General features: G+C 40.5%; 2 protein-coding genes across 4 annotated transcripts in view; one reads left to right on the top strand and one right to left on the bottom strand.

The window, feature by feature from the left end:
* The window catches only part of agap3 (ArfGAP with GTPase domain, ankyrin repeat and PH domain 3), a 168887-nt gene extending 153064 nt beyond the window's left edge, over positions 1 to 15823 (top strand). For 2 of the 3 annotated variants that reach the window (XM_036591933.1, XM_036591923.1), the window contains exons 17-18: positions 13693 to 13948; positions 14873 to 15088. In XM_036591933.1, the coding sequence (XP_036447826.1) occupies positions 13693 to 13948; positions 14873 to 15088 (472 nt within the window). Of the gene's footprint in view, positions 1 to 13692; positions 13949 to 14872 lie in introns of all 3 variants that reach the window. The other variant, XM_036591914.1, reaches the window with a different exon arrangement.
* An 8156-nt stretch (positions 15824 to 23979) lies between these two features.
* Positions 23980 to 26168, bottom strand: gbx1 (gastrulation brain homeobox 1). Its single transcript, XM_036591903.1, has 2 exons — positions 25715 to 26168; positions 23980 to 24599 (listed from the first exon to the last, which is right to left on the bottom strand). The coding sequence occupies exons 1-2, from the start codon at positions 26148 to 26150 to the stop codon at positions 24055 to 24057; spliced, it is 981 nt and encodes a 326-aa protein (XP_036447796.1). The 5' UTR covers positions 26151 to 26168; the 3' UTR covers positions 23980 to 24054.
* Between the last annotated feature and the right edge of the window lie 408 nt (positions 26169 to 26576).

Here is a 26576-nt window from a genome sequence, read left to right as displayed (position 1 = left end):
CCACTCAAAACTGCTTTCATGTTGAAGCTTGTGCTAAACTCAGCCACACTGACACTGACAAGTTACCTTCCAGTGCAGTCTGAATAATTTTCCTAAAGCTCTCATTTATTCTCAATAATAAGTTCAACATAGAATATGCTAGCTAGCTAGCAGTCTGGAGCAGTAATAAACGTTTTTTGAACTGCACCTCTCATATCACAATGATAAAAATCAAGTGATTAGTTGTTAAATAAAAGTAGAACATTTGTGCACTTTTGAATCAGCGCTGAATGGGACACAGTAACAGAAATGTGTCTCCTACTAGTGAATTTCAGATGCCGTTCACTACAGGCCATAAAATTATTGCCAATTATTTTTTGTAACACTGCTTAATTATTTTCTTGTTATAGCTGATCTCTTTCCTTCAGAGAAGAGGAGGTGAACAGATGAATTTAACTCAGCTGCTGTGGTGTCAGGCTTTAATATAATTAATTATCATTATTATTTTGACGAATAGAACCAATCGATCAAGGAGCTCTTCAGGTCATCCATTAAGCAGATTGATAGATTTATGATAGATTTACTCAGTGTGTGTCATAAATTAGTCTGCGGTCATAAATCTTATGTGACCAGAGAGAGAGAGAGACACACACACTCACACCGACAGAGAGGGAGAGAGAGAGTGTGTGAGGCTATGTGATAGAAGGGAGTAAGTCTTAAATTAGCAGTTGGCAGTTGTGTGTTTGTAAGTCTGGTCTAATTGCCTGACACTTGCGTGTGGAAGTGCAGAGAGAGATTTACACTTTTTTCTGTCTTGCACTTATTCCCTCCCACACTTACCTCTTTCACTCTCTCTCTCTTTCTTTTCTTCTTTTTCTTTTTCTATCTTTTTTCTTTTAGCCTCTCTTTTCTTTTTCTTTTTTTCCCTTTTCTTTCTCTCTATATCCTTTCTCTTTTTTCTCTCTCTCTTCTTTTGTTCTTTTGGTTTTTCTCTCTCTCTCTCTCTCTCTCTCTCTCTCTCTCTCTCTCTCTCTCTCTCTCTCTTTCTCTCTCTCTCTTTTTCTCTACTGTACGACTGTGATTACTTGTTTAAACTTGATTACTTTATCAAAAAACAGTCAATTATAAAGTAACCACGCTTTTAAATCTCATTTCAGTTTATCTTTTTTTCCATAAAAGTATTCTGGAATCTTTGAACATTAAATACAAGTTATTCATTTTTCAGCATGAGGGGGAAAAAGCAGAAAACTTATATTTAACCAAAAATTACAGAGAAGCCTCAACATGTATACATGATATACATTTTTCAGTATTTATTTCATGTCTGCATTCGTTCCCATCGCAATCTCATTATCCAAGTGTAACAACTTTATGTATGGGTGGATTGAGGACACCGGGAGCAGGTGTGGAGACATTTTATTTTTACACAACAGAAAAAACACGCTTTTCAGCCCACAGACAAGATAAGACAAGACACTCGCGGGGACTTTTAAGTCTCTCCCTTTGTTTTCTTTTGCTTTCTTTTCTTAGCTTCCCTCAGCTTCCCTCAGCTTTGCTCTGCTCTCCCGTGTCCACCGGTCTCGTCCTTTCTCTGGGCTCTGCCACCCACTGAGGAAAGAGATGGCTGTAAGTAGGCTGGCAGAAACAAGGCACAGGTGAATATCATCAGCTACTTAGCCCGCTGGTTCGACCAGCTTCTCTGTCCTGCATTTGACGCTCGGCAACTCCCCCTTCTCCACACCAAGTAATCCCAAACACATTCAGTGATTTTGAGGTTTGGACTTTGGGGTGGCCAGTCCATTGTTCTGAGAAAACTAGCATGTTTTTTTGTCTCTTTTATTTTCTCAGTAACAGCTTCTTGACAGCTACACAATATTTGAGACTCAAAGTGTTGTTGTCTTCTCACAATTGGAAGGATGGACAAAAACCCTTTTTTCAGAGCTTTATTTCCTACTATCTCTCAAAGATGAAAGCTTCAATAACTGTTATGTGATGGGGATGATTTTGGTGGCCTACCAAAATTTAAAAAAAAAAAGTTTTGTAAACTCCAGTTTTTTCTTTTATTTACCTTTTGAATTTGACCTTCTTTATGTGTATTATATTTTAAACAGTCTCCTCAGAAATATCTCCTGAAAAGAATTAACTTGTACTTGACTGGAAATTAAATAAATGAAGGGTGGTCTCTAGCTTTTGCACAGTACTGTATATATAACTTGTATTGTTTGACTTTTAAAACGGATCACTCCAGTTTATCATCAAAATAATTGGTACATTAATTGATTACTTATACTGATAGCCTCAGCTCTAGTTTGTTCAAATTTCAGCACTGTTTCTCAATCATTCCTTCTTTCCTTCCTTTCTTCTGACCATCCCCCCCATTCTTTGACTCTGTGTCCTGGAGGTTGAGGCAGATGTGGATAGCTATCGCTCATCAGCGTGCTCCTCACTGTCACACACACATACACTCACTCATGTGCACACACACAGCGATGCCCGTTGGCCAGTACAGGCAGCAGGTCTGATGAGGACCACGATCCTCCACTTTGTTTCAGAAATAATTTGCCGGTGTGTCGCCCCCACAGGGCAGCAGCGGTAATAAAAATGAATCACACCACTAACCTCTCCCCCCTTTCTCTTCCCCTTCCCCATCATTCTCCACTGCCTTAACCCTTTCACCCATTTCACTGTACTCCACACAACCTGCTGTGCCTAAACAAGGCCTAAACTCTGCTCCCCTACACAGTTTCCTTTAAAGTGTTCCTTTGAGATCATTACCTAGGATCCCTCCATAGTGCAGAACCAGCGTGATCATCCTGTACTGCCCGCAATTCAGTACCTTCACTTCAAAGAAATCTTTCAGCTAAAATTTCTTACATTGTAATGAACCGAGGTTGGTCAGGGACTAATTAGCATCTCAGTTGCATGATGCTAACTGGCCCTTAGTATTGTACGAGTCATGCTGTTATTTTGAAGTATTGAAGCATTCCTTTATTTCATTTGATAATTTTTTTCATCACTTTCTTAATTAATATGTATTACTTTTGTTTATTAACTGACAATAAAGAAAACATTGAAAAATTCTCTTTATGCACATTAGTAAGTACTATTTCAAATTGATCTAGTTAATGGCATAAAGTGATCCTGAAATGTTTCTGCTGCTAATAGTCAATGAAGGATTTAGCATTATACAAATGAGATCATGCTGACTAGTTCCAACCCAGTTGTAATTCATTGTTAGCAAACAGTTGTTAACAATGCAAAGATTTTGTTCAGCTGAAGTTTTTTTTTTTGTTTTGTTTTTGTTTTTTTTTTTTTAAAGATGAATAGATATAGAGTTGGGACAGCACAACATGAGAGCACAACACTGTGGAGTAGGGCTCCATAATGTGAATGAAATACCACATAGCAATTATTTTGACACATATTTCAATTGTGATGTGTCATGCACTATAACAGATCACATTGATGTTAGAAAAAAAATGGCCAGTATTTGCGGATGGCAGAGCCTTCAGACAGTCAGATAGCCACGTGTGGAAAGTGCTCTTAATAAAGACAAATACATGTTATTAAAAGCGACCACAGGCAAATCTGACATGTAGCAGTCATTTACTGTCGTGACGAACGCAGATGTAAAACAAGTATCTAAAAGATTGCAGGCAGAGAAGGACAAAACATTTAGGTTGCGTGCGGGGGTGAGACAAACACATTTTCTGCAGGAGCGGCCGGTACTGGGACGAAATTTTGTGGGAGCAGGCAGGAGCAGGGCTGTTGGTTTAAAATAGTTTTCTGCTTTCTTTTATTTACATGTAGAGAAAATGCACACAGTTCACATTTTGTTTGTTGTGATGTAAACATACTATTTTGAACACTAATAACTATGGAAAATACTTAAATAATTGCGCTGAGGTGATTAAGTATCACCCGTGACAGGCCTAATAGGTGAGGATGCTCATAGCACACAATAAAACACTGAGTGATTTGCATATTGCAGTGTTCTGCAATATCAGTACGGCAAAAGACAGTACAGCGATAACTGTTACCGGATGATAAATTCTGCATCTCTTCTTTGTAGTGATTATTTCTGTGTAGTGATTACCAGTGTTTTTGGGCCAGCATGTATCGCACAGAGTTTAAGTGCTAATAGGGCACCACTTTGGATTTGAACAGCAAAACCCTGTTGTACCAGTGCACCTACTCCAAGACGTTTTGTTCACAAATCTAATGCCCCTCTGTGCCTCTTATTGCAGTGTTAAAGCCTTTCACAGCAGCTCGTGGCTTAGACCCAGGCAATGAGGAGTTTTTCACTAGGCCTTCTGGGATAGCTAGCCTTGCCAGGAGCCCTGACTTACTCTAATTAATTAGATTAACAGTTGATTAATGAATAGGGAGAAACAAGGTGCAACAGATTCAATTATAGGACTAAAACCTCACAAGGCCACTTGTAAGTGCACAAATACTGTAGTGACTAATCGCCACTGATAGATTAGAATGACTAATTACTAAGTTTAACTGCTAAAGGCATTTTCTCACTGCAGATGCACATGCATATACATGATGTCTGCATATAAATTTTGTATAGATGTCAAAAAGTGCAGGTAAATCTCTGCTAATGCTTGTCATTGTAAGGATTGGCTTAAGCAGGGAGTTTTAAAGTATTACCACAAAGAGCACAAGCCACTTCAAAGTTTAACCCTCTGTACTGTATAAGAAAATGTTCTGCCTTCCACACACTTTTGTATGAATATACATAAATATTATGTGAACCCATGATGATTCTAATCAAATCAGCAGTTGGTAATTCCTCTCTTTTGCTTTTTTGTGCTCTCTCCCTGCTTGGTGGAGTTGTGGAATCTCCCCTCCTCTCTTTTGAATATTTCCTGTGTGAGTTGGAGGTTTACTACTGGTGTTTTGTAAGTGTATTGTATGTATTGTAAGTTCAGTATTATTTCACCACTGGAAGACGGTAAACAATCTAACACTCTACAAGATGTTCAGTCCTTTATTTAAATAGGCCAAAAATAGGGTGATGATGTATTCTGCGTACATGCAAATCAAATTGTGTGTGCTGTTTTGCCTCAGATGGCCAGAAATGCTTCCATTTGTGTATCTACAACATACAGTTGGAAAGTTCAGTAATGTGTCCTTATGCACCTGTTAAAACTGAAAGAAGTCAGCATTAGATATAACCCATTTTAAATAGTGGATTGAGTATGCAAGTCAAATTCAGAGACCGCTTGTCATTTATCTAAATTTCCAGCCAAAAAGACCATTAAGTGCAAGTCATTCATTTTTCAGTGTTAGGGGAAAAAACTGGAAAATATATATTAACAGTAAATTACAAATTAGACTTAGACTAAAGATAATATTTTTCATTATTTAGTTTGTCCACCCTTTATCGTCATTACATCTTCCATTTTTTTATTCAGGAGACTTGCTTTCAGTTTTCAGAAATCTGCAAGGATTTTTTTCACACCTCCAAAGTTCAGTCTTAGTAGTTGGTTGCATCATTGCTTCTCATGATCAAAGTAATCCTAAACATACATTTGAAGTCATCACTCCATATAGAACTTTACTCCACATGACAGATGTCCAGTGTCGGTGTTCCAGTGCAAATTTTCTCCTTTTTTATTGACAGCTACACATTCTTTCAGACCGATTGTTGTCAGTGGCAGGATGGACAGAAGCACCTGTGGATTTTTTTTTTCAGATTTGAGGCAAGAGTGGAGCTTTTTCTGAAAGATGAAAGCTTTAAAGCTATAATTTGTAAGTTTCGGGTATTTGGAGACCTCTCTGGTGGAAATGTGTGATTGCACACAACGCACAGAAGAACAATTGTGTATTGTCCATTGTGCTCTGGACTCCTCCTCAGAGCGGATGAATCTGCTGTTTGAGGTTGAGACCTAAACATGGAGCTGGAACTTCTTTTTGGAGCCTGTGCGTGTGATGTTGCTATAGAAAGACGTGGTCTGAAAAACTCCGAAATCTGACCAATGCCTCCAACTTTTAAATTATTATTTCAGGCTCTACAGGGTGACTCACAGCAAAACAGGCACACCATATTTTAGCATGTTTCCTTTTTAATGCTACTTCTTTCCATAAAAAATCTTACATAGTACCGCTTATCAGATGGGGACAGTTCTGGTTTTACCAGGTTTTGCATGGTTGTTAGAAGAATTTTCTCTGTAACTTTTAATCATTTTTTGAGCAGTTTGGCAAACCTCTTGTTTTTTCAACTAACTTGGATTTGAAGATCGTTGTACTGTATACATAGTCCAGCATTCTGGAAGCATGGCAACCTTAGTTGTTTGTGTGTGCGCACATTAAGAAGTTACCTTCCTCTTCATGTCCAAACACACTTACTAAGAAAGCGCTTGCTCCTCTCTAACTTCTGGATCCTTCACTGTTAAGTGACGGTAGTATGGTCATAGGCCTGTGTCCTCACCCTTTGGGCCACTTGCCACTTTCTGACCCTCCCTTAATAGCTGCTTCCCCAGAGTGAGCCCTCTATGGGGAGTGAGGGTGTAGTTAAGAGGGGGAAGCTGCAGTGTTTGTGTGTAGGGAGAGTAATTATCCCTGTTTGTCCTGCTGCATTGAGGTGCGCTCATGTGTTGCTGACTCGCTGGGCAGGGCCGGCCAAATCATTCTGCCATTCTCCACTTTATTAGGTGCGGGGCATTCTGGAACTTCCTCACAATATAGCCACATCCTCTCACCCTCCTTTATTGAGCCCCTTTTCACACTTGCTTTCTTTTCTTTCTTTCACTTTTTCTTTACTCCCAACTCATTCTGATTATATGCATAATACAGTGTATTGGTACATTTGTATGCGTGATATTAAAAACGTATTCCACTAGCACTTGTTTACGTGTCCAGACCATCATCAGCCTGCAATGAAACGATGAAGCTCCTGTTCAGTGCAAGCTGAAAGTGATGAATACGTTTTTCCTTTGAAACAGAGTCAGCTACTCTCTCTGTCTCCCTGTAGAGTCCCCTCTCTGTCCCCCAAGCAACCCTGCAATTCAGAGCAAGCATCTATACCAGGCTGTTTTCTGTGTGTGTGTGTGTGTGTGTGTGTGTGTGTGTGTATCTAAGGGGGGTAGCCATCGGCTTGATTTCCTGAATGTAACAACCCCCCTCGCCCCCCCACCCCCACGGAGAGTGTCCTCTCTGTCTCCTCACTCTTTTTCCTACAGTCCTCACTCTCTCTCTCTCTCTCTCTCTCTCTCTCTCTCTCTCTCTCTCTCTCTCTCTCTCTCTCTCTCCCTCTCCCCCTCTCCCCCTCTCTCTCTCTCTCTCTCTCTCTCTTCCCCCCCCGACCCCTCCCTCTCTCTCCCTTGCTCTCTCTCCCTTTTGACATGCTAAAGCATCTCATTTTATTTTCCTTCCTCCTGCCGAGAGGAAGTGTCCTTTTCAAGGCTTCTCGGCTTTCTCCCACAGCCCTCGGTGCGGCGGGCCCTTGTTTGTTTTCGGTAGCTCCATTTCAAACAGAAGGCAGAGGCGGGATTACCGCTCTGCTCTTCCTCCCGCTTTAAGTGGCCAGGGCTGAGCCATTTGAGCCGCCTATTGCTGCTTCTCCAGCGTCTATACCTTCTCCAAACACAGGAGCCGCTGGAGATGTTGACATCAGTGTGGCGGATGCAGGAGTGCAGGAGTCCATCACAGGCGGCAGCCCTCCAAGCAGTTCCACAGACTCTTCTCGGGCTTTTGGTGGTGCTGGGTGATATCGCCTGTACCGGAAATAACAAAGATTAAAGGGGCCTACAATAAGGTGTCCAAATCTAAGACTTGGCAATTAATGTAAATGGTAGTGAGAATGAGAAAAAGTGATTAGAACACTGTTCCATTCACTCTCCCGAGCTGGTCAACACAGACCGCGTAGTGATGCATAAAGGAAACATTCCTGAAAATTCAAGGCGTTTTGCCGTTTTATTTATTGTTTTGAAAAAAAATGATCTTGTAGTGTCTTTGTTTAAAACTTAAACATAGACACTACAAGGTAAGGAAGAACAAACACTTTTATTATTGTTAAAATCTTTCAGTACTCAGTACAAATTTACTACTTACTTACTACTTGTCTTTCAAAGCAGTTAGTTCTAATGCTATTTGAAAACCTGTGACTACAGACGGCATTGTTGTTTGATTCCACTTGAAAACACAACATCCAATTCAATATGCAAATACAGCAAAACAACAGAACGAGAAATGAAAGTCCCTGTTAGCACTACGATACCATCTGTGTCAGTTTTTGAAATTATGAAAATGTACAAATGACTGTCCCAAACTGCAAAGTATAACTAAACAATGGAATTCATTGCCTTAGATGACCAACTATTCTGTTTTTTCCTGATTTCCTGGCACATACTGTATCCTACACGCTGTAATAATTATTAGTAAGTATAGTTTATGTAAACTTTTTATTGCCAGTTTTTTCCAGTATTTGGTTTTTGGCTGGGGGGTCACCTGAAGTTCAGTTTTGGTTTCAGCCAAGGATTTATATTTTGGTGCATCACTAAAATTTTATTCCATTAAAATAGCAGCATCCTTGTTTCCACGGCAGATTTCCTTTGGTGTAATTCAAGAGGAGAAAATAGAACAGAACAGTTTCCTCAGAAGACACCATGTCAGGTTTGTAGGACATTATTTTAGCACAGAATAACAGGACTCAGGAAGCAGGAGCTCATTAACTTTATTAATGCCAACTTAAATTTCATTGAATACCAGAATACTATGATGTGTTTAGAAAATATTATGATATTAAATTTTATTGATATCAACCAGCACGAGGGAGACTTTGCGGTAAATAACCTCAAGGATAACGCTCATATGTGATCATTATACATCATGGCTAGGTGAACTGAAAAAGAAAAAGTAAGTGCCAGGTTCATAGAGTTGACTGACTCTGAAGTGTTTGCGGTTAATGACTCTGGGGCGTCTTGGTGAACGGCGTTCCGCTTCATTACGCTTGTGTCGAGCCCTTCATCTCTGTCCCAAACCGCACAGTCAAAACGTCCGGGGCCTCTCTCTCTCTTTCTCTCTCTCTTACAGTCGTCTCCTTTCTGAAGGCTCTCTCTCCATGCCGCCGTATGTTTTCTGTGTGAGGAGCAAAGGAAGAGAAAGATAACAATGGGGTGGGTCTCTCTCACCACCTCTTCAAAAGAAAAACAAGCTTTGAAAGAGTGACTGCTAAAGGAGGTTTGGGGGGTTACAGCACACACACACACACACACTCACACTCATGCCCATTGGAGAGCAATTCACTGGGGCCAGAGTCTATTCAATGGCTTTGTGGCCTTGTTCTCGGTAAAGAGCAGCCAGGGATTTTTAAGGGAAACGCTGTTACAGCGGCAGCCTTCTTAATTAGCTCGACCCATTGTTGCAGCAGTGACTTTCCCCAGCCTTGTACAAAGCGTTTGGACACAGGAAATTGCTTGTGCCTCGGCAACAAAAAGATGTTTGCATACTTAAACCTTTCCCTTGTCTTTTAGAATGCACCGTTACAACTCTCTTTAATATTCAGATCTTACATTGTCAAAGAAAACGTGATTAGTGGGGATCTCACAGGAATCTGTGAAACTGCCAGGCCAGTTTATGCTGATGTTACAGCAGAGGCTGCAGGTAGATAATAGTATTGTATATAATAGTATATTGCTCTCTGTTTGTGTCAGAGCTAGTCTTCTGGTGGCTACAGTGCCAGTTTGGGCTTTAATTTGAGTGACACTGTGTTCTTAATATGCGTTAAGAATGAGTCTCAATTCTTTAGTTAACATTTAAAAACACATTACTGCTCCCTGCCTTGTACGTTTTTCTAATGTTTTGTCCTGGTTTCGGTCAAAGATGCACATTTGTATCCTGTTTTTTGTAATGTATTAATATATCATTGTTTGTTTATTTAGTCTTATCATTTTATTGCTTTTTGATAGTAAAATGTGCCATTTACTAATTTGATTTAAAATATAAGTAACTATATTCTCTCTGCTGGAATTACCTTATAGCAAATGGTCTGACTTTGCACTGAATAGTTTGCTAAGTAAATCATCAAACCCCAACAGTAATCCCCAACAGAGCCTTCAGTGTCTCTCTTTCATTTGTTTTTTTTTCTCCTCTCATGTGTCTGGTATGCCCTCTTCTCTAAACCACTCGCTTCCTTTCCCCTCTTTCTCCCTCTCCCTCTCTCCCTCTCCCTCTCTCTCTCATGGCTCTGGCAGTTGACATATCGGCCGGCCCCCCCGTCAGAAGAAGTAGTCGTTGATTTGGAGTCTCCTGTTATTGTCCGGGAGATAATGAGGGGGCGTGGCCCCATTTAGACACCATTGTCCCTCCAATCACTGCTGCTGTAATTAACATGTGATATGGAGTCTCACCATTTGCCTCAATTCTGTCACCTCAGAAGAGGTGGCACTGGATGCTGTTAGGCACAAACACCTAATTAGCCCTAGAATTAGCAAGCGTTAAAGGAATAACTCCTTCACTTGCGGCAAAGGTGCTGTTCAATAGTGCCCTCAAGAAAAAATGCTGAGTGAATCGCATTATGGCTCTCACTACTGGTGGTGGAGTTTATCTGCCCGCTGGCGTCTATGAGCTGTGCACTGTTTGTTGTTTATCAGCTGATTGGAGATGTTATGAATGTGGTTATATTCAGGCCCGTAAGGATGGCCGTCTCGAGGGATGCCCGTCACCCGTCGCCACGGCCCTCTCTCCAGCCCTATCGGGCTCTTGCCCTCTTCTTTCTGTCACTCACCCATCCCAGCCAAACAACGGGCCCTTTCTAGTTCCCTTATCATCCACCGCATGGGGTCACCGGGTCACCACCACACTGAGCATGCTCCAAACGGCCAGCTATCGATTTTGATTCTTGCAGCGCTCAGTGAATAGAGAGAGGAGAGGAGGGGTGCTAGATCGAGAGAGACAGATAGAAGTGTGAAGCTTGAGCACCGAGTCGAGCTTCATTCTGTCGACAACCTCTCTCTCTCTCACTCTCTCTCTCTCTTTTCTTCGGCCCTTCGATCTGGACGGCTGCCGGCGGCCCCCCGAGGCTTGAAGGGCCAGTGTAGATTGGGCTCCTTTGTGGGGATCTGCAGAGCAAGAGTGACAGCAGTGACAGCAGCGATAAAAACATGCCCCCCTCCTTCCTGTATTGTCCACTGCAGACATGCTGTTCACAATGTGTAACCTTTCGATAGCCAACCAGGCTTTAACCCTCCCGCTGCTGGAGCAGGGGCTTCAGAGGAGTGCACTGTGTGCGTTCGGTGGATAAAGCAGCCGAAAGAGTGTGTAATTGAGATTATCTATCTAGGTGTGTGAATCTAAAGCCAAATCACTGGTCATCTCAACCACCTGATCATGAATGGAATCTTCAGTGAGCAGACAATTGTGAAAATATCTTTGCATTCCTTTTAGCTCTAATTTAAACTTTGAATGGCTTGAAAAGGAAGTAATGGGATTTGCATGGAGCAGAGAGGCAGACAGAAATTCAATTAGAGAAGAAACAAATATTTGAATAGAGCTGTAGATGTATCCGTATTGACTATTGGAAATAGATAGACATAGTTTTTCTGGAGAGAACTAGCACACTGCAGACTAGTAACCTGAAGCCTTGAACCAAGTTTGGAGGCTTTAGCTTCAAAATTGAGTTGAAGAGAGTTAGAATGCCTGTAATAGATGAGTGAGTTAAATAATAGCTACTGAAAAACAATTACAGAAAGTTGGGCTGTAGTACATTGTAAAATCACCTGGTGTTTATACTAATTTGAGAGCTTTAAGACTGTAAGAGCCATGGATCGAATTACTGACAGTTTGTTGGGTAATTTAAAAGAACTTTGTATTGTAATGCCCTGTAAACCTAACCTAGAATCATGAAGAGATCAAGAAATGAAGATCCATATTAAACACGAAAAAAGTTTGAATACCCCAGACAAATGACTTTTTTTGTTGATGTTCTAAGTCAAAATAAGTCTTCACCTTCTCCCTCGGGTGAATTAAATATGACATTTCGCCACAATTTATATTCATTTGCTGAGATTAACATGTTGGGGAAAAAATGAAACATAAAATATTAAATGTGCTATAACCTTTGTCGGGCCAAGTTTTTTCCCATTAAATAAAAACCAACAAATGAACAGTAACCATGCTTGAAAACGTGCAAAAGTTCTCTGTAGAGGATGTGTAATAATTTTCACTTTGAAAATTAACAAAACATATCATTTGATCAGGGGTGCTGAAACATACGTAAGACAGTATTTATCGTGCTCTACTCACTGTGCTCCTTCAGTGATTCCTCAGTTAAACTTCTACAACTTTGTTAGTTTTGTTTTTCTGGTCACAATTAAAGCATGAGGGAATATAAACATAGTGTAAAAGGAACTATTTGGAGAAGGGATCACTCCCATGAAAACAAAACCTTACCTCAGAAGATCTGTTGTCAACTGTGCTTAAAGGTGCCATATGATGCATTTATTCAGTATTCTAAAGTTGTTACCTGATGTCTACATAGAGAAGCCCAGATGTGGTTTTACATGTCCATTTACAACTTGTAGCTAACGTAACCTATACTAGCTACTCGCCTTCAATATCAAAAACAGCACAAAGTAAATTAAAGTGGTTAGCTCACTATGAAACTTTCAATCTAAGATGATTTAGCTTCAATCAACAAAAAGTGGATAAAATCGCACAGCATGGTTGCTACGTACAGATTGCTGTTGGGCTTGTGATGCTAATAAAGATGGAAATGCCCCGCTCTTCAGTCTCTTTAGTGTCAAATGCTGGACGAAGCTGCTCGATATTGTCCAGGGTTTGAGAAACTGTCTGAAGTGAAATGTGCAGAGCAAACTAGGAACTTTGAATTAAAGTTTTCTGGGACCCTGTTAAACATATGGGAGCTGAAGTTGGCTTACTATTCACCAGCTTGTTTTTATGAATTTTAAATGATGCCGCAGTTACATTCTGGTACCTATACCACCTTAGCATTTAAAGTGAAATGGAACATTCAATTAAGAAGCTGGCAGATAGGAAGCCAACTTCAGCCGCATTTAAAGATGAACATCAGTCATGCCTGTTGATAGTTTGGCTCCTTGGGAAGGGTATGGAAAGTGCTATCATCCCCTTCACATCCAGAACGGTACAATTTCTGCAAATCGTCTGACATTTCCATTGCTGTTGCTCTGTTGTCGTTTTGTCCTTCTGTGCTAGAACATGGACTGGTGTATGTAAATTTTGGGGGCATAAATATTAATCAGAATTAAACAGTTCAGGATTTTGGAATTGGCCCATTTCGCCCTTATTTGCAAATGCAGAATTTATTTGAAGGTGGAACCAACATTGTGGTTCACTGTATGTCCCATTTACGAAAATTCCGTTATTCAACTAGCCAATGTAAATAGTTTCCCATTCTATAGCACCTTTATCATAATTAGATTATATGTTGTATTGTGGATAATTTGTAGTAATATATGTTTAACCGAAGGTAATGTTTCGTCATGGTTTGTGCACCTTGTATTCTGTTTTGACAAATATTCATGTCTATAACTTGTACAGTTGCGATTGAAAGTGATTCTGATAATTATCCTTTGACCCATTTTAGATATTGTACCAGTTAGACATTGTCAGCAACACTGTAAACTCATATAAACATCAAATTTATCTAATGGTGCTGTGTCTGTAAAAAGGATTTTACAATTTCATTCAAGGTCTTCAATAATCTATAATAATCTCCTCCAGGGAGGAGAAGGAGCGCTGGATCCGGGCGAAGTATGAGCAGAAACTCTTCCTGGTGGGGCTGCCACAGTCAGATGTGCCACTGGGTCAGCAGCTGCTGCGGGCTGTGGTGGAGGACGACCTGAGGCTGGTGGTGCTCCTGCTGGCTCATGGCACCAAGGAGGAAGTCAATGAGACCTATGGTGATGGAGATGGACGCACTGCCCTGCACCTGTCCTGTGCCATGGCAAACGTTGTTATCACACAGCTCCTCATCTGGGTAAGGGCCAAATGGCAAGGGTCAGCATCCATGTCCACTTAGTATACATGAAAGCTTATGTTTAGTGACTACACCTTAAGTGTGCTCTATGAGACATTAATTTTCTTCCTTTCCACTGCGCACTGTTAAGGAAGTGGACATTTAGCAGACACATTGCAAAGGAACCAGTGTCAATGTTCCATATTCTTAGACTGATGCAACTGATAAAAACTTGATAAAAGCATGTGGAATGGGGTGTACCCAGCACAGTGGAAAACTGTGATTATAACTGCTAGTCCTTTGGGTCAAAAACATGATTGGTTAATTGGACAGGCACTTTCTAATCCTAACATCACCTAACATCAAAGGGAAAAAACCGGACTGGACAGTTTTACAAGTTCTACAAGAGTAGTTCTACAATAACTGCAGAGTTAAAATACAACAAATATGCTGATTCTGTTAAATAAGCATGAACAAAAAATATGTTTTTAGTTCCCAGAAACCACTGGGCCTTCTCTGAATGCCCTGAGGGTTCCCAGTGTGGTATCAGTTTTGAATTTGAGATCTTAATATATATTTAAACATGTAAACAAATCTGTCTAAAATTTTTTGTTGTACATAGCATTTTTTTATTGTACATATTTGATCCTAGCATAATGTCTCACAAATCCAGTAATTTGAAAAGGTAAATTTAGTCAGGGTCATCACTGTTTAGGGTCATTCAAGTCAAGAATTAATTTATGTTGTACTTAATTTACTTACATAGTTTATTATATAGTGTAGTGTGCTAGCGCAAAGACTTCATTTGTACTAAAATGAATGTTAAAAGTTTAAATAAGCTATTCCATATGAGGCATTTTCTGTGAGTAATTTCAATAGTACTAACATTATTGCTGTTGTTAATTAAGCCTTTCCCTGCCTTTTTCAAATCTGCTTTCTGTACAGTATGGCGTGGATGTGAAGAGTCGTGACGCCAGGGGTCAGACGCCCCTATCCTATGCCCGGCGGGCAGGAAGTCAAGAATGTGTTGATATCCTCATCCAACACGGGTGCCCTTCCGACAGTGGCGGCCTCTCCACACCAACCACCACCCGGCACAACCCCAATATCAACAACAACAACGCACAGTGCGAGCTCAACCGTAGTGTCAGTATCATGTAGACCGTGGGAGGACGTTCTCTTGCGCATACCCGAACCCATACTGTAAGCCTTGAGTGTCCCAGTGCCCTGATACTGTGACTTCCTTCCCTTCCTTCAACTGTGTCCACATGGTTTCGCAATGAACTTCCACTGTTCGCCATGTCACCTCCAGGTTACTTTTGTGAAATGCCATCTCTTGGCCAAGACACGGTGACCCCATTTGCTGACCATTGCTACTGTGTCAAGTCTAGACTTAACTGTGTAGATGCAGATGTGCAAGGTCACCCCTCTCTCTATCCATAACTTACTGTTGTGACAGACCCTAATATCCATGGACAGACTGCAACATGAATCCATTAACTCAGTGTAGGAGAAATGTGTAGCAGAAAGGATTGGTCAGGAGGGTAAGAGGAGAAATGTTTCAACACTTCAGTTGAGACTCCACACAATATATTACCTATGACATAGTCTTTGGTCAGACTCCATACTAATGATGGACTTTTGGATTTTTTCCCCCCCAAGACTAAGTTCATGCGTTTATGCAAGTTTCCTATGAAGTTAGATAAAGAAAAACACTGTAGAATAGAGCCCTGTAAGCTGATTAAGGAAGACTTCAACCTGTGTGATTGCACCATCTAACAAGGTACAACTCATCTGACTTAATTTTCCTTCTTGCATTCAGCTCATCCAAGAATTTCTTCAGTGTTCATCAAACTAGATGGCTTGCTAAGAATACCTCTTCAGTCGGACCGAAAAGAAAACCTGAAGGGCATGATTACCCTGAGAATAGTGTGTCATTATCACGGCTTTGTGAGATGGATTTCTGGAGGGCTCTGAAGTGGTCTCATGACTGTGTGACACTGAGGTCTCCATATATAAAACTCCTTTTAAATGAGAGATCGGTTCACTGGCAGATGCCAGTAACCCCATGCTAGGTAATATTATATTTGCTGTGAACTCCTCCGTATGCATGTGTGTTTGTGTGTGAGTGCGAGAGAGAAAGAGAATGCTTGTTTACCTCCTCCATACTTGATCATACATTGATACAGACATGACCATTTTGTATTGCATACTGATATAGAATAGTATTCTAAAAATAGTGGATCGAGGACGGTACAGTGGATTATGTACAGAACTGTGTATATAGTAGCTTATCTTTCCCTTATCTTTCCCTCTGACGGCCTCATCCACTCCCATTTAGGTACTAAACTATTAGCAGAAGAAAGGCTTGTCATAACTGGATGTGAGTTGCTTTCAGCACTCTGAAGCTGTTCATCGGAATAGTTTGACTACAAATGCTAAAACGGCTAGCTATAAATGAACACTAGTTGCAGTCAATGAGCGTCAGCTCAGTTGTGCAATGCTAACTGATTTATGGTAACTTTAGCCATGCTAGTTTGTTTTTTTTTTTTTGTGGTCAAACTATTCCTTTAGTCTTTTATCTGAACTGACAGAACATTCATCTTGACAAGTCAGTAAAGCTGATGAGCTTAGAGGGAAAGTAGTAGCAAAGTGGGACACTTTCAAAACTGCTCTGTTTCAGAAAGCTGAAATAAGACCTGTTAATATTCTTTTTTTTCATACCATGCAGTATTTTGTGTTTGCAGAGCATTTGGTACATTAATGTAGGTAATAATCCATGCGTAATATGAACCATTTATCCACCTTCATGAGGATAAGTTATCAACTACACCCCTGTCTAACTGTCCCTGGAAACACAATACGGCATTGTTGTCATCATTTGATAGACATACGTAACAATCTGTACGATGGAGATAAGTAAAAACCTCTGTTCCTTCATATGGTTTAATTGTTACACTTTTTAGCATTATTTAACTGTAATCAGTGTGAACAGTTTTATAAGTTGGTAAAGAAAAAATATATAGCAACTAATTTCATTTTTGTGAACAATTACATTAAGTTCATTTTTTGAACTTCATTTTTTGAACGTGTGTACTTCATTTCAAGGACTCTTGCACATTATTTTTCTACCAAAAGAAGATCTGAAATTGTAGGTTGAATTTAGGATTGAATTCTAATAAGGAAAAAAATTGTGTGATGACTTGTAGCCAGGCTAACACTTTTGAGGTTTGGGGTGCCCAACTCCGGTCCTGGAGGCTCCGGGTCCAGCACATTTTGGTAATCTTCCTACTCAAACACCTGATTCAACTCATCAGTTAATTAACAGGCTCTAAGACATGTGTTAGAGGAAGGAAATCACCAAACTGTGCTGGACTCTCTCTCTTGGTCTACTACTGCAAGGTTTATAGGTTGACCTTCTAAAGTTGTGTGGATATTGAATTGGCCATTTTTTGTTTTTTTCTTGTAAATCGATCATATCTCATATTTTAGCTTCCTATGATGCCATTTGGCCAATTCTCATCATTCAGAAAGAATCGCAGTCACAACCTGTGCCAATAAAGGAAACATCGTCACATCAGCTCACTCTCATAGACTTTGAGGACATATTTCAGTTAGTTATGGGGTACAGTGGGAGAAAAAAAATCAACATTCCCCAGCTCTCACAGTCCTACACCACATGGTCTGCTGTGCAGAGTGGAGTTGGCTGTTCGAAAGTAGTATTACGGAAAGGAAATGGCTTCATTAAACATTAAAACCATCAGGCAATTAAACTGATATCAGTACTTGCACTGTTCTCTACTAAAACTAGCCATATTCTCATCTTCAAAAGAGCATATTAGCCCTCTTTTAGTTTGGTTCATTTTCATTTTAGGTACTTTGATTTGATGTGTCCACCTTCACATCTGACCATCAAAGGTACTTTGTGTATAATGTTGTACATTTGACATATTTATAAAAGCCAGATGTAAATATTGTTTTTTTTTGTTGTTGTTGCTTTTATTGAATTGTCTTTTTTTATTTTCCATTGTTTTTACACTCTGAACGTGATGAAGTGACTTCATGAGAGTTAGCTGTTGTGTGCTTGGATGCTTGGCTGGCTATTGACATAATAAACACTCCAATAAAATGATTTATACCATAAGACAGCTGAAGTGTTGTACTTGCATTAATCAATTTATTCATTAATGTAAAACATGGATAATAGTTCATCTTAATCATCTATTTGTCTCTCCTTTTACTGTACGACTGTTATTGTCTTTTTCTTTCTCAACTTCATTTCTCCTTCTTACTCTTAGAATCTCCTGCATATTTTTCTTGTTTATTTATCATAGCCACAATCACAGTCTTTGCTTTTCTCTCACTCTCCCTTCATACCACATCTTCTCTTTTCACGACTGCCCCCAAAATCTAATGGTGCCTCACCTTCTCCCTACTCTTCTCCCCTCACCTGTCTTCTCTTTCAGTCTTCCTCTCATCCTCACTTTTCACATCTATCCCTGCTGTGCTGTCTGCCTCTTCCCTCCCCTCTCTGTCTCTCTCTCTCTCTCTCTCTCTCTCTCTCTCTCTCACATTCTCATTCTCTCTCTCTCTCCCCTCCTCACCACCCCACGTTAATTTGCTTGAGAATGCATTAGCCGTAATGAGAGCCGAAGGCCGAGGGAATCCTCCAGGGTTCCATTAATCATTGCTCCTCAGACAGCCAACCTTGATTACAAGTGGCAAGAAATTCATTAGAGCCGCGCCTCTGACAACTTTTATCTCCGCCACTGGATCTGACTCATTAGGCAGCCAAATTAAGGCTATGATGGCCCTGATGAAATTCATCGCTTGTTTATCTTGTGCGATTTGATGCATCTGCCCATATTTCAGCCTCGTGGGCGTCCCCCAGACACTCCCCAGGATTCAGGCTTCCGCCCAGCGTGGCGCTCTCCTGTAGAGCACTGCCTGGCTGCCGGTGCCTCAGAGAACCTGTCTGTACTGCTGCTTGAGCGAGGGGTGGGAGCACTTCAAGGGATGGCTTAGCATAGGGGACTTGTTAGGTAACGATACATTGATGGAAACAAAGCAATTAAACAATTAATTTTAGAGGCATGTAAAGTGTCATGTTGGAGATAGCAGACGCTGCAAGTTTGAGAGCACTGATCCAGGATCTGTTTGGCTGTCCGGGTTCTGATGAATACGCTCAAAGGGACAGGGGAAACTGAGCAGGCTTTGGTTCTCCCACTCTGTGCTCGCTGATACAAGGGCCTGGAGCTGTTTCATTACAGTCTCCTTCAGCACCACAGGCTAAGAAAAACTGAAGAAATATCTCACTTGTGTGTTTTGGTAATAGCACCCTAATACTAACAAAGATAAACAGCAATTAAGCAATCTACCTAGCAGTTATAATTAGCATGCTGATAAAAGCTGATTTTTAATTAAACAAAGTAAACTGTAGATAAACAAAGATAAAATTTTATTCAAGCTTATGTTTCTCTTCAACCATTTTTTCATATCTGCTAACTTGAAGTATACAGTTTGCCAAACTGTAAAATGAATGCCAGAATTAAAGAAAATGAGAGTGCCAGTTTTATTGCTGGTTTCTTGTCGATGTGAATTTGTTGGTAATGGAAAGTACAGGCATGATGTTGATTTAAGTGTATTAATATAGCAGGCAAACTACAAATCTGCTTCGTTTTACAAGTGCAAGTTCTTCATTGTTCAAAATACAATATTATTGTGAAGATTCAGGACAGATACTCCCTCCTTTCTTTGCATGAATAAGCTTTTTTTTGCACAGTGCACCTGTTACTGATCTCTTACCTGAAGTCTCCTCCCATCCCTGGATCCATGTTGGGAAGTTCTGAGACTGTATTTCCTGGAAGCATAGTTTAAATGCAGTTTAAAAGATTTTTTTTACTCATCACATTCTGCTGTCCTTACATGAGCTGACAGTTGTTAATAATACTATTAATATCATTAATATTAATGCCATTAGCTTCAGGGGGCAAGATTGTACATTCCAAATAAAAGCTAGCCATTAAATAAGGGATACTGTGATCATTGCTGTTATTATTAATCATTGTTAAGTATAATTCTTTTTACTTAAACTACTTTCAGATTATTTTTATAGAGGAATTAGTGCTTCATTATCATACATTTTGCAAGAATGCCAGAGCCCATACAAACCTATACTGACAGTAAATGTTAGGTTTGATCCAGCTCTAATTATTATTATTATTATTATTATTATTATTATTATTATTATCATCATCATCATCATCATCATCATCATCATCATCATCATTAGTTTACACTGTTTGTTTTCTTCCTTTTTCTGTAAATGTGTAAATATGCTTATACATCAACTTACAGTACATGTATGACAAACTGTGGTTATACCAGAAATGCTCTTATTAAAGTCCAGCCTCACTGTATGACTTTGGATGATACCCATGAAGTGGATTCAAATGCTCCCTCACAAAAGCTGAGCGCGCCTTCCCACCTCAGCGTCAACTTCATCCTGACCATTAGCTCTTATGCTTGAAAACACAACGCGGTTATGACGCATTATAGCAAGCCCCAACGGCTGACTTAAGTGCCTCGGAAAGGTTTTGACTTTTGTTTTAACCGAAAAGATCTAACTTTTTAGCTACCTGTGAAAGTCTCTGATATGTGGAGTTATTTTGTTAGCTAGCTAAAGCCTGCGCTGCAAAAGCCCCAGCACAGAATTAGCTTTTTAGCTTCGGTTTATATTTGTGTATAATGGAACTTTTCTGATGTTAATTCGACACGGAGTTGATCCCGTGTTGAAAAATAAAATGTTTTATTACAGGAGTTATGTTATATTTAAAACACAGTTCTTAAAACGTACTTAAACATTAGCATACTTACTCACAAGCTAATATCAGCGGCACTAACTAAGTTCAACGGACAGCGGCGCCCTTGAACTCTGGTAATCTGTGGGTAAAGCGGCACTAACGTTACACCCACTAACGACCTACATCTTCTGAACACATAGGAGAAAGTAAGTCTTGAGTCGTCCAGGTTAAACGGTAAGTTCACAAAGACCACCGGTCACTGCTCTAAAATGGCGGAGTCGCCTTCCTGTAAAGACTATGTGTTTGTGTCAAAAGTGAAACAAATAATGAGACGAAATGATTCCTGTGGTGGTTTCTTTGACGCCAGGTCTGGTTTTTAACTCGATCTGTGGCTTGGCAGTAAAAAAAAAAAAGCAGACTTTTTTTAACATTTCTTCTCACTTTTTTAGAACTTGCAGTATGAATTTGTTCAGTGTTTTTTTTTGTGTGTGTGTTTATATATATATATATATATATATATATATATATATATATATATATATATAACTATACTATATAAAACCATAAGCTCATTTAACTACTGTATATCGTGTTTCAAAAAAAGAAAGGAACAAAAGTTTTATATAATTGCATACAAGCCTGGGGTATAAACCCCTAGTATTAGAACTACTGAGAGAGAAAGAGACAGAGACATAGAGACAGAGAGTGATTGATGTTGAAGATCATTACTGTTAGGTGAATATGACCAGTGTAGGGATCCATCACTCTCCTCTCTGACAACATGGCCTCCTGAAGAGAGACAAATGAATCTCACACTCATTAACAAAACCTCCTCTCTCTCTCTCTCTCTCTCTCTCTCTCTCTCTCTCTCTCTTTCTGTCTCTTTCTCTTTTTTTTCCAATCATCATGGAACGAAAAAGGAAAGATTAAAGATTTTGATTTCATATTTAGTTTTCATTTTGGATCTGTAGATTGTAAAATATATGAAAAAAAAGTTATTTGGGGTCTGAAGGTGAGTGAGCGTCCTCTTAAATTCAAGGAACAACATTTCTACACACCTGGCGTTCTCCAAACATTCAACAGAATTTGCTTGTGTTCATTTCAGCTCTAAATAACGTCAGCAGTCTGCGATGGACTGGCGACCTGTCCAGGGTGTGTCCTGCCTTCCGCCCAATGACAGCTGGGATAGGCTCCAGCACCCCACCGCGACCCAGAAGGATAAGCGGTTTAGATGATGTATGTATGTATGTATGTATAACGTCAGCAGTCAGATGCATCCAGAGCGCATGATATATTTTCAATATTGAGAAGCTTTTTAAGAGACACAAAACACTTTCATACATTTATGTCTCCCAGGGCTTAGCTTTACAGCCAGCAAAGCGTGAGAATAGTTTGAGTTTTTGAAGCTAAAGTACCCATAGATAAAACAAAAAAGAGATGAAATATTCATCAAAAATGAGAGGTGAAATATACTAACCCTAACCCTAACCTTTCATTATAGTTGCAATTATAAGTTGTTCACGAGCAGTAGCACTGGAAAAATCGATGCATTGAATTTACTTAATTCAAATGTCTACAAAATTTCAAAATTATATATATATATATATATATATATATATATATATATATATATATATATATAACAGCAACACAAAACTATCTGTGATTTTACCTACTTTGGCAATAACTGTGATGTAATCTATTCTATTCGTGTGGAAATGCTGTAGACATTAAAGTCAATTCAATGCATTCATTTTTCAGCTTACGTTTAAACTAAAGTGTGTTTGAAAGAAAAGTGTGACCGAGGGCAGAGAAATTAAAGAGACAAATTTATTGAGAATTTAGAGTCCGGCTCCAGTTCAGATAAACGAACTCAGATCTAGACAGAGAAATCCAGTGCTGGTCTTTGTAATAAATGGGTGACTTTTTTTAGTTTGAATTGAGCAGAAAGAGAAGATGAGAACAGGTTTGTTTTTGACTTTTAACTTAAATAGAATCGACCTGATAGCGTTACAGTGTTGAATGCATGGAAACTCGTCGTGTAAACCACATTAGGCCAGTTTTGTTAAGTCACGACACTTAATAACTGAAAAAATAAGTTTAATTAGACTACACGAAACCGTTTAACGTTTTGGGCTGTAGTGTCTGTTGAATATTAATAAGAACTTAAGAAAACATAGTACCCCCTGCAGACCCCCAAACTGTCCTCTGTGCAGTTAATAAATGCAGATATTAAACTGAGTGGAGAATATAATTGTCCCCCGAGCGCCTGAGAGACATAAATATTTCAGTAATTTTCCGAGATAAAAATTTTAAGTAAACTCTAAACTGTCTTTTTTATTACACTCAAAGCTGAGCAATGCAGCTGCAGTCGGCAGTGTTTTGGGTCTCAGGTTAAAAAGCCCAGTTAGTTCTGACCCCAAAGCGCTGAGCTCAAACACAGCAGACCACAAACACGGTCTGATCTCCGAGTCCTTATGATGAAGCTGAACTAGAAAGAGAAACAATCCTCGTTATCATCTTAACTAACCACGCGCATCCATAGCAACATATCAATTAATCTATTGGTTAATTATAGGCTACGTCATCCTGCTTAATTTAAGGCGTGATGGAGTCGTTCTTCATAATTAGGCTTATAAAGAGTCGCGATTATAAACAACGCTGTGTTTTCTTCTGCACTTATTTCCAGCCTGACTGAACGTTACAAACAATTTAACCGTTTTCTTTAAGATTGGTCACATCACTGCAAATGTAGCACGTGCTTTGTAGTCTTTTGATTATTTATTTCAACCAATCACCGTTTTTTCCACAAAAGAAATGGGAAAATAGCCTCTTGAAGACTGCAATGATTTGAATAACACATGCAAAATCTGTGGGACAACAACAAAAAAATTGCCCTTTTACAACCGTTCAAGGGAATTCTTAAAATGTGTGTGTGTGTGTGTGTGTGTGTGTGTGTGTGTGTGTGTGTGTGTGTGTGTGCGCGTACATGCAGATAAGCAAACTAAACATCAACTTATAAATACTTTTAAAAACGTCCATTTACAATCATATTCCATAGTGCACGTGTGTGTCATTCAGACACATTTTAATATTTACAAATGTACAAAGCAATAAATTAAAGACAGGGGCACACTTAAGATTTGGAGGGGGCAGAACAAAATAATAAAACCTCGACAAAATATCGTATTAAAAACATCTATTGATATAAAGGTGAAATCCGTGTTGATACTCGAGTTAATTCCTTTGTTTGTTTGTGCTTCATGCATTTCGTTGTTGGAGCAGGTAGAGGAGTTTTGTTTGTTTGTCTGTTTGTTTGTTTTTTCAGGGCCTGGCTCCCTGCTCGAGCTGCTGGTGCTGACTCCTGACGGCGAACCTGTTCACGTGCACCGGGATGGGCACCACGATTTTGGGGTTCCTGGCGGGCTCGCCCGAGCGCCCGCCCGCGTTTCCCGCCTTGATGCGCTTCCACTTGGCGCGCCGGTTCTGGAACCAGATCTTCACCTGCACCTCGCTGAGCTTGAGCGCGTGCGCGATCTGCGAGCGCTCGGTCAGAGATAGGTACTTCTTACAGTGGAACTCCTTCTCCAGCTCAAGCAGCTGCTCGCTCGTGAAGGCGGTCCGTCGCCGGCGGCTCTTGGCCGCCGAAGCGCCCGGAGGCAGCGGCTCGCGAGACCCTCCTCCCCCTCCTCCTCCTCCTCCAGCGACCGACTTCAGCTTGCCCCCGTGGCCCGGAGCGCACGCGGCGCCGTCCGAGAAGCTCTCGTTCTCGCTGTCGCCGCCTGAGCTTTCGTCCCTGTCACTGCACACCGCCTCCGCCGACTTCAGCTCCAGTTTCTCATCGTCTGAGCTGTACAGTTTGGTCTCACCTGCGGAGGGGGAGGGACAAGGCACGTGATTAGCATTAGCTGCTCCTTCCTCTACTTCAGGTGAGTAAACCCACCGGATAAACCCAGACTCACTTTTTTTTCCCTCTTTCATTTTCCGTTCAGAGTGTTTGATTATTCTGGTATGATTATAAGACGTTAAGCAATACTTAGTATTAAAATGTCAGCATGTCACCTGCGTAATCGCCACAAGTTGCTATAGCCAACAAGCTGTAGAAGTTTAGCCATTGCTTTTTATAGAATTGTTTTCTTTTTGTTTAAACTCTTTAGACCAAAAATGATACTTTCTATTAATTTCGTTTTTTTTAATGTATAATCCACAGTTATTATTCCACTTATAATTACTTCAAACAGGTTTAAAGTGTAGACGCTATTTTTAATGTAACGCAGTTGACCAATGACAGTTTATCTGGGTTTTTTTATATTTTATTTTCTGACCTGTTTTATGACCTAGGCTATTGTGATCAGCTTTAGAAAGTATGTCGATCCAATAAATTAATAGCAGTATTATACAGAAACAGCTAACTGAACATAAAAGTTAAACAGTACTTTTTTTAATTTAGTATTTCTATTATCTTCTGTTTTCTTTGAACTATTTAAACTAAATGTGATGCTTCAGTTTTTATATTCGTGAACAAAATTAGCTTCTCATTGTCGCGAGTTTTTCGCCGCAAGATTAATGCAAACAGCTTAAAAGTGCGCAGTGGGTCTAAATCAGCTCAGCAGTTAAATGTTTCTCAAGCAAAAAGCAAAAATAAACAGCAGCCATTAACAAAAACATGACCAAAATATCACATTTGATCTACACGATAAAACACGACAACAGCCAAATTAAACATATACTATCAGTGCAACTGTGGTTAACATTTTTACGGAAAAATCTGTCGTAACACCGAAATGTTTACCACAAAACTGTTTTGGAAAAAAATCCCTCACAAAACGTTTGCATTGTGCCTCAGTTAACTCTGATGTTTTCCTCACAAACGCTTTCAGATCTCTACCACAAAACTTTGCTGTAAAACTTTTGACATTCTATCACAGTAACTCTGAAAGTCTTTGCAATAAAACTGTGACATTTTTAGCTCAAAAAATCTCACCTGCCACGGCCTGAAAAGTTTGGTTGAAGTTGAGCAGCTCGGCGCTCTTGTCGCGGTGGTGCAACAGCTCTTCTCGCGGGCTCTCGCGGCCGCTGTTGGGGGGCTCCGCGCTCAGCCGCGCTCCCGCCGCCTCCTGCGTGGAGTAGAAGCCGTCTGCGGGCTCCGAGAAGGCGGGCAGCGCGGTGGTGAGAGCCACCATGGAGGGCACGCCCTGACCCAGGCCGGCGCAGAACGAGTTGGTGAGGCGGCCGGCGAACGAGGCGAGCGGCGCCAGCGGCGGGATCCCCGAGGGCAGGGGCGCGTGGGGCAGCACGAGCGGCCGGTAGGGCATGAACATGGGGTAGCCCGTGTAAAGCAGGTGGCCCGGTCTGGGCTGCGGAGCGCCGATCAGCGAGTCGATGGAGAACGCCGTGCCCGGACCGCTCGGTCTCTGCATGCTGAGGGAGGGAGAGGGAGCGGCGCGCCGACAAATCCCTGCACACCTTCAGTCTGCTGCCCTCCACCCAGCCGCCCAGACAACAACAACAAGAAGAAGACAAGTTTCAAAAAATAAATATATAAAAATAAAAGTGTTGCTCCGCGATTTTTCCTCCTTCTTCTTGCTGATTTTTTCCTCTCCTCACTCTGACTGGAAGAAAAAAGAACTCGGCGGTGGTTTGTGTGTGCGTGTGTGTGTGTGTGTGTGTGTGTGTGTGTGTGTGCACGAGAGAGAAAGTGTGTGTGTTTTTTTTAAGGTCTCGCGCCTCACCACTCAAACACTCTCTCACTCTATTGGTCACATACTGAGACATAAACACGCACGAGCGTCCCTTTTTCTTTCCCGCCTCTCTCTCTCTCTCTCTCTCTCTCTCTCTCTCTCTCT

The sequence above is a fragment of the Colossoma macropomum genome, unplaced genomic scaffold (genome assembly GCF_904425465.1).
Source record: "Colossoma macropomum unplaced genomic scaffold, Colossoma_macropomum, whole genome shotgun sequence".
Lineage (NCBI taxonomy): Eukaryota > Metazoa > Chordata > Actinopteri > Characiformes > Serrasalmidae > Colossoma > Colossoma macropomum.
This window is presented reverse-complemented; position numbering and strand designations above follow the sequence as displayed.

What these genes read in the sequence shown, in the direction of transcription:
- gbx1 (XM_036591903.1), bottom strand. Translation starts at nt 26,150, where the DNA reads ATGCAGAGACCGAGCGGTCCGGGCACGGCGTTCTCCATCGACTCGCTG. An exon ending in AACTTTTCAGGCCGTGGCAG is followed by an intron (nt 24,600 to 25,714) that starts GTGAGATTTTTT and finishes CCCCCTCCGCAG; the next exon opens with GTGAGACCAAACTGTACAGC.